At 43.6% G+C, this 11,677-nt stretch overlaps 1 protein-coding gene across 1 annotated transcript; it reads left to right on the top strand.

Moving 5' to 3' along the window:
* Nucleotides 1-2,925: 2,925 nt before the first annotated feature.
* On the top strand, nucleotides 2,926-6,046 carry LOC125551846 (ELMO/CED-12 family protein). Its single transcript, XM_087518489.1, has 10 exons — nucleotides 2,926-3,134; nucleotides 3,562-3,708; nucleotides 3,796-3,907; nucleotides 4,307-4,404; nucleotides 4,476-4,544; nucleotides 4,652-4,767; nucleotides 4,867-4,921; nucleotides 5,010-5,130; nucleotides 5,447-5,589; nucleotides 5,682-6,046. The coding sequence occupies exons 2-10, from the start codon at nucleotides 3,568-3,570 to the stop codon at nucleotides 5,781-5,783; spliced, it is 957 nt and encodes a 318-aa protein (XP_087374615.1). The 5' UTR covers nucleotides 2,926-3,134; nucleotides 3,562-3,567; the 3' UTR covers nucleotides 5,784-6,046.
* Nucleotides 6,047-11,677: the final 5,631 nt, after the last annotated feature.

Below are 11,677 nucleotides of genomic sequence, written 5' to 3'. Positions count from 1 at the left end.
CTAGACATTGACCGTTGTTTGCCTTATCCTTACCTACCTAGAAAAGGGATCTCATCCATATGTTGATCTCCTCAAATACCCAAGCCTGGGCATCCAGCACCATGAGTTGGTGGATTGGTCTCGCAGCGATCAGTGAGTTGACAAGGACCAGCCGACCTGGACGTTGGATGAAACCACGCAGGGATGAAGTTGCGCACCTAGCCCAACATCGACTGCCAATCAACTCTGGATAGTTGGTTAATAGATAGCTGAATCCCCAAGTATCTACAAGGAAAATTCCCCAAATTGCATTGCAACACCTTTGTCAATCCACACCATTTCCCCCGATAAGCACAACACATGATTTTTTTGTAGTTGATCCTTAGGCTCCAACCCCTAGTCTAATTTGTATCTATCCCACTCTATATGAACTCTGCCAAAAAGAAAATAGAAAAAGCAGTCGTTGTCCCTAAAAAAGCACAAAGCATCCGTTTGTGCCTCGGAAAAAAACTGGATGATCGAGTCATTTGCAAAGACCCTGTTACTAGTTCTATTATATTTTGAAATCACTAGTTAAGGAGTACTCGTTGCAAAGATCACTCCAACTCCTCTGGTTACGACAAGTAACGCACATGCAACGCACCATTTGTCGCAACCTGGAAGTTTTTCCTTTTTTCGTAGATTCGTTTATTTAAAACGTTTTATCTCTTAAATTGTGCATCCAAATCTTGAACCGCTTTCATCGTTGGATTCTCATTTCGAGATCTTCAAAACTAGATCCCATGTTGATAGGTTTTGATGAAATTTTTTTCACAAAAAAATCCAATGAAAAAACCGAATCAGGAGCATGGGTTTTTTCCCTTTCCGAAAGAGGCACGTCCGTGCCTCTCACGAAATCACAACCGTGCCTCTCACGAAATCACAACCGTGCCTCTCGCGGAAGCAAAACCGTTACTCTCGCGAAAGGAAAAAAGAAGAGAAAACACATTTTTTTCATTTCCGAGGAGGCACGGCCGTGACTCCCGCGAAAACACATCCGTACCTCTTGCGGAAGCAAAGCCGTGACTCTCGCGAAAGGAAAAAAAGCAGAAAACGAGATTTTTTTTCCGTTTCCGAGAGGCACGGTCGTGACGCGAAAGCACAACCGTGCCGCTCGCGGAAGCAAAACCGCGACTCTCGCGAAAGAAAAAAACAGAAAACACTTTTTTTCGTTGCCGAGAGGCACGGCCGTGACTGTCGCTAAAGCATAACCGTGCCTCTCGCGGAAGCAAAAGTATGACTCTCGCGAAAGAAAAAAAAAACAGAAAACACATTTTTTTTTCGTTTCCGAGAGGCACGACCGTGACTCTCGCGAATGAAAATCCGTGCCTCTCGCGGAAGCAAAACCGTGACTCTGCGAAGGGAAAAAACAGAAAACGCGTTTTTTTTCCGTTTCCGAGAGGCACGGCCGTGACTCTCGCGAAGCAAAACCGTGCCTCTCACGCAAACAAAACCATGACTCTCACGAAAGGGAAAAAAGAAAATGCGTTTTTTATGCAAGAAATTTTTTTCAATATTTTTTATTGAAAAGCTAAGAAAGACCGGTGGAAAACCAAAACGTCAGGAAAACTCAGAAAAAAACCATTAAAAAAGTCGAAAACATGTGCGAAAAAATAAAAAAATTCTAAGAGAGCGCTCAAAGCGCGACAGGTGGCGCTGATCATTGCGAGACTCCCGAAGAAGCGCTCATTAACTAGTTGCTCTCACTATATATATATATAGTGAACATATGTGCCATCCGCCGTGCTATGTGGTTCGTGTTGGCCGTAGGCCCATTTCATTGTATAGCTTTGTATTTTTCAGCCCACTTTTTGCATATGAGATTATGTCAAATCTGGGTAGGTCCCACACATATGCCCTCTCTCTATCTCTCTCCTTCACATGCATGTATTGCACAAATAAAATAAACCCATTCTCTCTCCTCTCACATACAGCAAATCCATCCTTTCATTCAATCAATGCTAATTTAATCCATCATATCTTTTAAACCATAATTTCGTTACTGAAACATTTAATATATTTGAACTCTTGGGACCTAGACCTTTAGAACAAGATCAATCTTGAATACATTCAAACATGTTTAAATTTTAGTGTTAGTAATGAGTGAAACCCATTTTCTGAAATAAGTTAAATAAGTTTTTTGAACTAATTGAAACCAATTTTTTTAAATAAGTGAAATTTGGTTTTCATGCTGATTATTTCAAATTATTTAAAAATGAGTGGAATCTAGTTTTGAGACAAGTGAATTGTTTTTTCAAATGATTATTTTTTGAAATAAGTGAAATCAGTTTTCTAAAATAAGTAAAACCATTTATTAATTGAGTGTAACCAATTTTTAAATGACTGTAATCTTTTGTTCGTACACATGACGCATATTTTGGTGTGAAATATCTGAAATTTGTTATTTCAAAATTTAAGCATGTCTTTCAAGTGAAATTAGTCTTTTGAAATAAGTGGAATCAACTTTTTGAAAATGAGTGAAATAATTTTTATTTAAATGATATATTTTAAATGAGTGAAATCAGATTTAAATTGAAATATGATTTTTGTGAAACCCCTTATTTTAGTGTGTTTATTGTGAAGTTGCTTCGTTTACTCATTTCATTTTCAGTTATATTTTTTTGCGGGGTAGTTATATTTCACATATACCACTTCTTGAAACCACATATTTTCTTGAAATTAGTGAAATCCATTTTCTAAAAAGAGTGAAATAAGTTTTTTTAATGAGTGAATATTATTTTGGAATGAGTGAAATACTTTTTTGAATTGACTGAAATATGTTTTATATAATGAGTAAAATTTGCATTTTATAAGTGAATGCTTCGCCGTTAGGTAAAGCAACGGTGGATGCTTCGCCGTTAGGTGCAGCACGGCAAGATTTACTATTTTGTCGAGTCAGTGCTTTGGATCGAAGGATCCTTCCCGCAGCTGAGTTCCTTCCGCAGCTGTCTCTTCCAAGTTCCAAGTCCAACCCCCCTTCTCCCCCTCCCCGCTTCTTCTTAAAGCTTCGAGTCAGAATCAATCCCCTCCCCCAACGCAAGGCAGACTTCTTCTTCCCTCATTCGTCCTCATCCCAATCGCCGGATCCCGGAATCAACGAGGACCAGGACCCCTCGGTACGTGAGCTCGGTTGTTCTCCCCTTGTCAACTCGTAATCTGCTATAATCCAGCGGAAGGTATGCGCATGCTTCCCGGAGTTTTTCGAAATCGTGAAAAAGGCGTTAGGTTTTGAAGTTTGGCGGATGAACCTGTGGGGGTCGATGGGGGAGTATAATTTGGTGGGATTAGGCTTCTGAAGGCACTCTGAATATTTCGATGGTGTTGTAGAAGGATTGCGATTTTCTTTTGAGTCTGCATTTAAGGGGCACTTTAAGTTCGTCTCTTTCTTTTTCCTTTTTTACTTTAGAGAACCTGCATTTTACAAGTGAATTGTTCCAGATAATACTTTGTGTGCTGTATGAATATATTCGTGCTTCAGTACACAACTAAGTTGTTGATTTTGTTTCTGTCTTTCTTGTTGTTCTGACTCTTTTTCTGGCATAGTACTTCATGTCAGCGAGCAATCTGAGGCGGCGGCTCCATCACGCAGATGTTGATGGAAGGAAGAATGAACATGTTGACATATCCCATGTAGATTCCCTGGATGAACCTCTACTAGGGAAGTCTAGTTATGACGGTGGCGGATCGGAAGTTAGTAATTTTCTAGACATAATTTCATAAGTTCTTCCAACCTTGAGGTGAATGCAGACTATTGACAAATTTCCTTACCTCCTGAAGGTATATGACCCCAGAAGGCAAGACTTGTGGGATGATGATGATAGGAAAAAGGAACAATTACACTGGTCGTTTCTTTTCTCAAATTTGATTGCGCAGTGGGCACAGTGGTTAGGTACTGCTCCACGCATTTGTCTATACACTTTGTAATGCTTGACATTAACGGACTGTTATATCGTCTTCTAGTTTGATGATTTTCTAGCACTTGGTATGCGAATTAAACTATTATTCATCTTTGCCAAATATAGATTCACTGATTACTTTGTGTAAATGGGCAGGCCGGTAGCTATCATGAAAATTAGAAGTAATATTTCTGATTTTCAAATCCATGATATATCTTTGATTGTATCAAGTCATGTAAACAATATACTGATGTAGCAATGCTCTATCTTGGAAGTCGTTGAGCTTTTGTTCTAGATGAATTTCTTGTGGCTATTGATGTACTGTCTTCCTAGCCATGATCTTAATTCTGTGATAATTGATATTCTTCTGTCATTTTTGCTATTTGTTGCAGCAAATATTATTGTAAGCTCCGGGTCAATTTTTGGTAGGTTGTTTCCCTTTTCTTCGGATAACGAAACAAGCAATCCAGTATATCTTAGTCCTTTGCAGGTAACATGTGGACGAAAGTTGGATAAAACAGGCCCTTAGAATTATTTAAGTTCTGAACTTCTGTTTTACAGGAAGAAAGATTGGACAATTTAAGACGCAGATTGAAAATCCCTTTTGATGGTTCCCGTATTGAGCACCAAGTACGTACAATGGAAAGCTCGGGCATGCCCCTCTATTATTATTATTGTTTTTCCACCGGGCATGCTCTCATGGAAGCAAAGCAACTGATCGACATTATTCTTTTTAGGACGCCTTGAAACAACTGTGGAAGTTAGCTTACCCAAGTCGCGAGATTCCTCCTCTAAAATCAGAATCGTGGAAGGAGATGGGTTGGCAAGGCACTGATCCATCAACAGATTTCAGGTCTCCTTTGAATAGTCTTGACTCTTAAGTACCAGGCTGCGCTTCTGGTGTTGTTTACTCAATTAATAAAGCCATCTAATACAAATAGTCTCCATGCAGGGGTGGTGGATACATATCATTGGAGAACCTCATCTTTTTCGCTAGGAACTACCCAGTTAAGACCTAGAATTAAAACTGCTGGTCATATCTCTGTTATTACATACTCCTAGTTTTGTCTGATCATTACATCTGTTCTGTATCAGGCATCCTTTCAAATGCTTCTGAACAAAGTGCAAGGTCAAAGAGCAGATTGGGAGTACCCTTTTGCAGTTGCTGGTATCAACATTTCATTCATGCTGATCCAGATGTTGGATCTGCAATCAAGTAAGAGCATGTGCAATTTCATTGGTTCTAAGAAAATTGCTAGAACTCGGTCCGAAGAAAACTAAAATTTCTCCGGTGTTTTTTGTAGCACCTACTTTTGGGCCCACATGTCAGATATATTATATTCTTTTATCATCTACCATCCTCTCAATATTGAGCCAACTTGGGCCCCACATAGTCAACTCACTTAGAACCTGATTCTGTACTAGAGTCGATGCTAAGATTTCCTAGAACCAGTGAAATTGCCAACATTGGCAATGCTCTGTAATGGTATTGTTCCTAATCCCTGGTTTTTGCGCTTCTCACTTTTTCGCAGCTGTTCCATCTTCAAAGTCAGGAATCCGTTTCCTGGAACTACTCGGACGAGATGAAAATGCGTTTGATCACCTCTATTGTGTAGCCTTTCGGATGCTTGATGCCCAGTGGCTCGTGAAACGTGCTTCATATATGGAGTTCAATGTAAGCTTTTTTTGCATTCCGTGTAGGCTAATCCTGATTTTAATTGTACCATTAAATCTGTAATCAGCTGCATTACTGTTTGGTTGTGCCAGGAGGTGATGAAATCCACGAGAACTCAGTTGGAGCGTGAACTGGTTTTAGAGGATGTATTGGCGGTCAAGGACCTACCGTCTTACACAATGCTGGACAAATAATAGAGCTTCTGCATTTGATTTGCCGTGAGATATAACTGACTCTGCTATGGGGGAATGGGGGCTCAGATTGAAGGGTTACTTATGATGTGTCAGTGTCTGGTGATAAATTGTGTATGGCCCCTTGTGGCTATATATTGTTGCATGTAGTACATTATTGAACTTGATCATGGTTAGGAAGACAGTACATCACACAGACATCCAAAAATTTGAGGCGTTGTACATGTTTGTACCTAATAATAAAGGGACTATTGCTTCTGGCGGTACATCATGGAAATTACCTTTTAAAGGTCCACAAATTACCATTATGCCACTTATAAGTGAGTAAAAAATGATTCGTAAATTCATGCACTGTACTTTAGTTTATTACCAGGCGACCCGCGTATTTAGCACAAGCATGCAAATAGCACTTTAGCTAAATGTCAATCGACTGATTTTGAAATAGGGTCAGTCGGTTTTCGAGAGATGCCCGTAGTGAGCCGGAGGTAAAGAAGGAGAAGGAAGGGGCTCGCCGGAGGACTACCCCAGTATCTATCTTAGGGTTTAGGGTGGGGGTGGTGGTGCATTTCACCGGAGAAAAAACTTAAATGGGGGCGGGCCTAGAGGGATGTCTGGGGGCGGCGGCTAGACCGGTAGTAGGGGCGGTTTCGGGGAGGGCGGGGCGGCGCTGCCGGCCGCAGGTGGTGGTCGCAGGCGGTTCGTCGGTGGTCCGGGCGACGGCTAGAGAAGAAGAAGATATGGAGGTAGAAGAAAGGCCGGGCGCCGTTGGATTTCGATCGTACGTTCGAAAAATCGACTGACCCGATTTGAAAAAGTCAGTTAACTGACGTGTAGCCTCACCCTGCAAATAGCCCATTGGCTTGAGCCGCACGCCTTCACTTGAGAGACCCAGGTTTGATCCCAGCTCAGCCTATTTTTATTTAATTTTTTAACGGGTATATTCAAATACTTTTTAGAATATTCATATCTTTCAAGTCCTAACTTAAAATCTAACATACTATATATGAAAATTCGTTAGAGAAATGTGTAGATTTCAAATATGCTATTATCGTGCATGTTAATCATTTCTAAAATTAGGTTTACAATGCAACCTTAATTAATACCTTCTTTATATGGGGTATTTTAAAAATGCCTATTATATATGTCCTACACCATTTAAATTATGTTTAGATTTTAAATATACTATTATCATGCATGTTAATCATTTATAAAATTAGGTTTACAATGCAACCTTAATTCATACCTTCTTTAATTTTGAAAATGCCTATTATATATGTTCCGACACCATTTAAATTGAATACATATGATAGTTACAGACAAAAATAATGCTCTTACGCACAAGTTATTGTTGTGTACTTAAACGTACTTCGCTATTTTCATCGTAATGCAATATTTGTTGAGCATCACTAAAGAGGAACGGCAACAAAAGTGTAAACAGATACCGATAAGTAGGTAGATATTTTTGTTTAATATAAATTAGAAACATCTTGAGTCACTTCAAAAATCATCACACCTTTATGGTTTTGCGCAACACTACTTATCATGTTGCTTGTCGCTTGTCGTGCAGAATCATGAAAGATTTTAAGGGATTTGCTCATGTCGTTGGATGTGTGTATGAGGGATGTTTTTTTTCTCCCGGTACAACGCATGGACATATTTGCTAATATATATATAAGCATGTTATGCATGAGTCTCTGCAGCTTTCGGACTCACCACGATGACAAAATAAAGGAGGTAAACAAACTGGGAGTGCCTAAACTTGTACTCGATGGTCACTTTGGTAGCTTAAGTTACAAAATGCTAGTTTCTGTTGCTTGAACTTGCCTCAACGTGCAAATATGATGCCTTCTCCGGTATGCGCTGCCTACACTGTTTCGTGGGACATGCAGGCCCTACTTGTCAGCATAATAGAGAAATAAGCCTCTCTACGAGGTGTGGGTTCTGATAAGTGAGCTATGCACTGACAGCCTTGATTAGAGGTGGGATGGGCTTCAAAGATTTATGGTTGCTGGTCTTGGTTAGAGGTCGGATGGGCTGTTTGGGAGGACATGTAGGCCCTGCTTATCAGCATATTAGAGAAATAAACCTCTCTATGAGGTGTGGGTCCTGATAAGTGAGGTATGCACTGGCAGCCTTAGTTAGAGGTGGGATGGGCTTCAAAGATTTATGGTTGGCAGCCTTGGTTAGAGGTCAGATGGGCTATTTGGGAGGACATGTAAGCCCTGCTTGTCAGCATAATAGAGAAATAAACCTCTATGAGGTGTGGGCCCTGATAAGTGAGGTATGCACTAGCAGCTTGGTTAGAGCTAGGATGGGATTCAAAGCTTTACGGTTGGCAACCCTGGTTAGAGGTCGGATGGGTTTCGAATATTTACAGTTGTTCAATGACGCTATGTTAGCAAAGCGGGCTTGGAGATTGGACAAGCCAAAGAGTTTATGTGCTAGAGGTCTTCGAGGACAATACTTTTCCGATGGGAACATTTTACAGGCTCGCTGCCCCGCGGGTGCTCCGGCGACGTGGGGAGACATTTTGTTAGGGGAGGAAAATTTTGAAAGAAGGACTCATTATTATTTTTTAAATGGAAGCAAAAGATTTGACTCGTCCATTAATTAAGCAGAAAAGAGTTGCCCAGTTAATTAACGAAAAACCAGACGAAAACCATCACAAACTGCTAAGCGACACACACATAATACCTCACACACACCTCACATAGAGGGTCTCGTTAAGATCGCACACCGACATCATCGTCATTGCTTCTCCCCAACATGCATCATCACCTTCCCTAATCTCCGAGCAAGCGACTCCGACTTCATTGAAGACGAACATCAACCCTCACCACAGAGTTTATGCGGAAATAAAAGAAGGCTCATGCCAAACTCAGCCACCCACGCTGAGGGTAGCGCAGCTCCGACTCTGGACACTAGCTCCGAAGGAGAACTATGCAAGGTTGGCATCGTGAAAGTCCACCGAACAGACCAGCTGCTGCATGTCATCTTTGCCAATGAGGCTCCGCCACCGCAGACTCGACTTCACCGCAACAAAACAACTCGAGGTAATCCCACGAACAGGCCGGAGAAGAGCCGACTACCGCAACCATTGCCGCGTCTCCGACATTGCACACTCCCATCATCGTTGCCACAAAAGTCCATGACACCAACACCGCCATCTTCCATCGGTCCCGCTTGCCGATGCCTAGGTCCAAAGATGAAGCCCTCGAGAGGGGATACGATGCCAAAGCATTGTCACCATCCGGTCACATGGATCTAGGGTTTCACGCGAAGCTGCAAAGGTTGGGGCGAGGAGTACCTCGGTGATGCCACCAAGATGAAAACGGTGCTCGAAAGCGTCGACATTGCTAGCTCCAGACAAGCCGAGACAAGCTTTCGCCCGGGTCAATCTCACAAGCCCCGCGTAGCATGCATCAGCAAGTCCTCCGTTGAGCCACCACGGCCAAATCCGGATGGATCTGAGCACCTTCTCACTAGGTCACTGCATTGGCCACCTCCACCAGTCCTTAGCAGAGCCCACAAGCCACAGAAGCTTGCCCACGACCGTTGCCTCCCGCTGCCGCCGGTAGACGTCGAAGCCAGAACACTGCACGTTCGCCGATGAGCGCCAACACAACTAGGCCAGTCCGCGCGTCATCCCTCTTGGCGACTTCACCTTCGCACCAATGCTTGCCCTCTCGTTGCACACCTAGCCACCGACCACCTCCACATCGCACACTCCCCCTCCAGATCCACGGCGCACCTGCACACCAAGGCCATAGAGCGCACCACCAGCTTCCACAGGGACGTCACCGATCACGCCCATGAGCAATCGAGCCGCCCCTAGTCCGCGTCGAGGCCCGAGGAGCAGGCCCGCCAGATTCGTGCACCACCCAGCTCGCCAGCTCTAGCGCCGAGCCCACGCACGCCTCTGTCACCCCCAGGCGCGACAGCCCCGCTAGTTGTCACCGTGAATCTGAAGACACCTCGCCGCTCCACGCTCCTCTGCAGAGCGTGCTGCCCATGCCTGGCCCACTAAGTGATGGAGCGAAATACCGTCAGATCCCTCGATAGGGGTCCAAGCGCGGCTGGAAGTAATGGATCGGAGGTCACACGGAGGGTTTATCCAGGTTCGGGCCTCTGGAGAGTAATACCTGTCCTGCTGGTTTTAATGATTCATAACTGTGTTTTGATTTTTGGTTTGAGCTTTTTTTCGCCCTAGGCCGAGATGGCCGAATTTCAGCCATTTTCAAAAAATTCGACTGAAATTTGACCAAATTTTGACTGCAATTTGACTTAAATTTGACCAATATTTGCCAAATTTGAGCAATTTCGGCCTAAATATACTTTTCGCCTCAGGCCGAGATGGCCGAAATCCACTTTTTGCGGCCGAAAATCAAAACACAGATTCATAATGGAGCGTACCGAGGGATTACAACAGTGCATGAGATTACTACCGACAGTTTTCTATCTGTGGATAGATGATCAATGAGAACCCTAGACCTCCCTTTATAGAGGCACGAGAGGTCTAGGGTTTACATGGCAGATGCGATCTGGGGCACCGCGGCCCTCTAGCCTTGGGGACCACGAAGGTCGTCTTCGCCTCCTAGGGTTTGCTCCTTCCATCAGGCCTAGTAAGCCCCCTTGCAGTTGACGAGGACGGGCTCTTTGGCGTTAGCCACTCCCGGTACAGGACCCCGTCAGATGCATCTCTAGGCAAGGAGGGCAAGGAGGCCAAGGATGTGCGAGCGTCGCGCCGTCTACCAACCAGTTGCCACGAGCCCGCTGCCGGAGGGGGCTTAACGGGGAGCGATGCGAGCGAGAGGAGAGGAGAGTGGAGCGGAGAGCGAAGAGCGAAGAGCAGTTGAGAGCCATCAAACTACTTATAATTCATCCTTATTTTCTCATACATTAGTTATCACTTGTGCTATTATAAAAACATACTCCCTCTGTAAACTAATATAAGAGTGTTTAGATAACTAAAATAGTAATCTAAACGCTTTTATATTAATTTACGGAGGGAGTACAATCTAATTTTATACGAGACGATATATATATTAAGTGCGTGATAGTTATCTTTTTCCCTCCTCCTATATTCAAATCATTGCTCCGTCTCTGTCGGCTGGGTCGACTTTCTTTAACCCCCAACCTCTGTATCAATCAGGGGCGGAGCCCAATGGGCCAACCCTGTAGCACAGGCTACAGGGTCTGATTTCATTTTACGTACTAAATATCAGGTATTTAGCTCGGGGCATCAGGGTGGGCCGAATATTGTGCTACAGGGCCCATTATTCCAGGCGCACCAGGCCTCCTTTGGTCCGCTTCCAGCAGCCCATTGAACACAATGAACTATCCATCTGGTGCTCTGTAGCTAACAGAACAATCGATCTGACTAAAACAACCACGTCTCCTCGTCTCCTAATCTATCCCGACCCCCGATTCATCGACTTGTGCAGCGGCCGGTGGCGATCGATCGATTCACAGATTGAGAACTTGTGCAGCGGCGGCAACCATCGAGCCAAGAGGCAAAATCTAGCTAGCTAGTACTTCTAATCTTCTACTGTAGTACTCTAGTCGGTAGGCTGTAGCTAATCTTTCTACAGATTTAAAGATTGGAATTGATATGTTCCCTAGTCCTGACGAATTGACGATTTGTGGCAGCCGGCAGCATGGATCCGTTCCTGTCTTCTGGGTTGATCCGATCATCCGAATGTCCGCACAGCCACGGCAGCGGCAGGCGGCACCGGCGGCGGCGTAATTTTCTCTTCTTCTGTTACAATATGAGTATGGCTAACCCTCAGGATTTTGATTCCAGGAATTTGAGGGATCTTGATAAGGATCTACGGCTCTATATTACTGATGTGCGCACAGATGATAGCTTTTCCAACGTAGCAACAATCACCGAGCTT

The sequence above is a fragment of the Triticum urartu genome, chromosome 4A (genome assembly GCF_056163025.1).
Source record: "Triticum urartu cultivar PI428250 chromosome 4A, HENAU_Tu73, whole genome shotgun sequence".
Taxonomy (NCBI): Eukaryota; Viridiplantae; Streptophyta; class Magnoliopsida; order Poales; family Poaceae; genus Triticum; species Triticum urartu.
The sequence above is the reverse complement of the archived record's forward strand: the minus strand, read 5'-3'. Positions and strand labels throughout refer to the sequence as shown.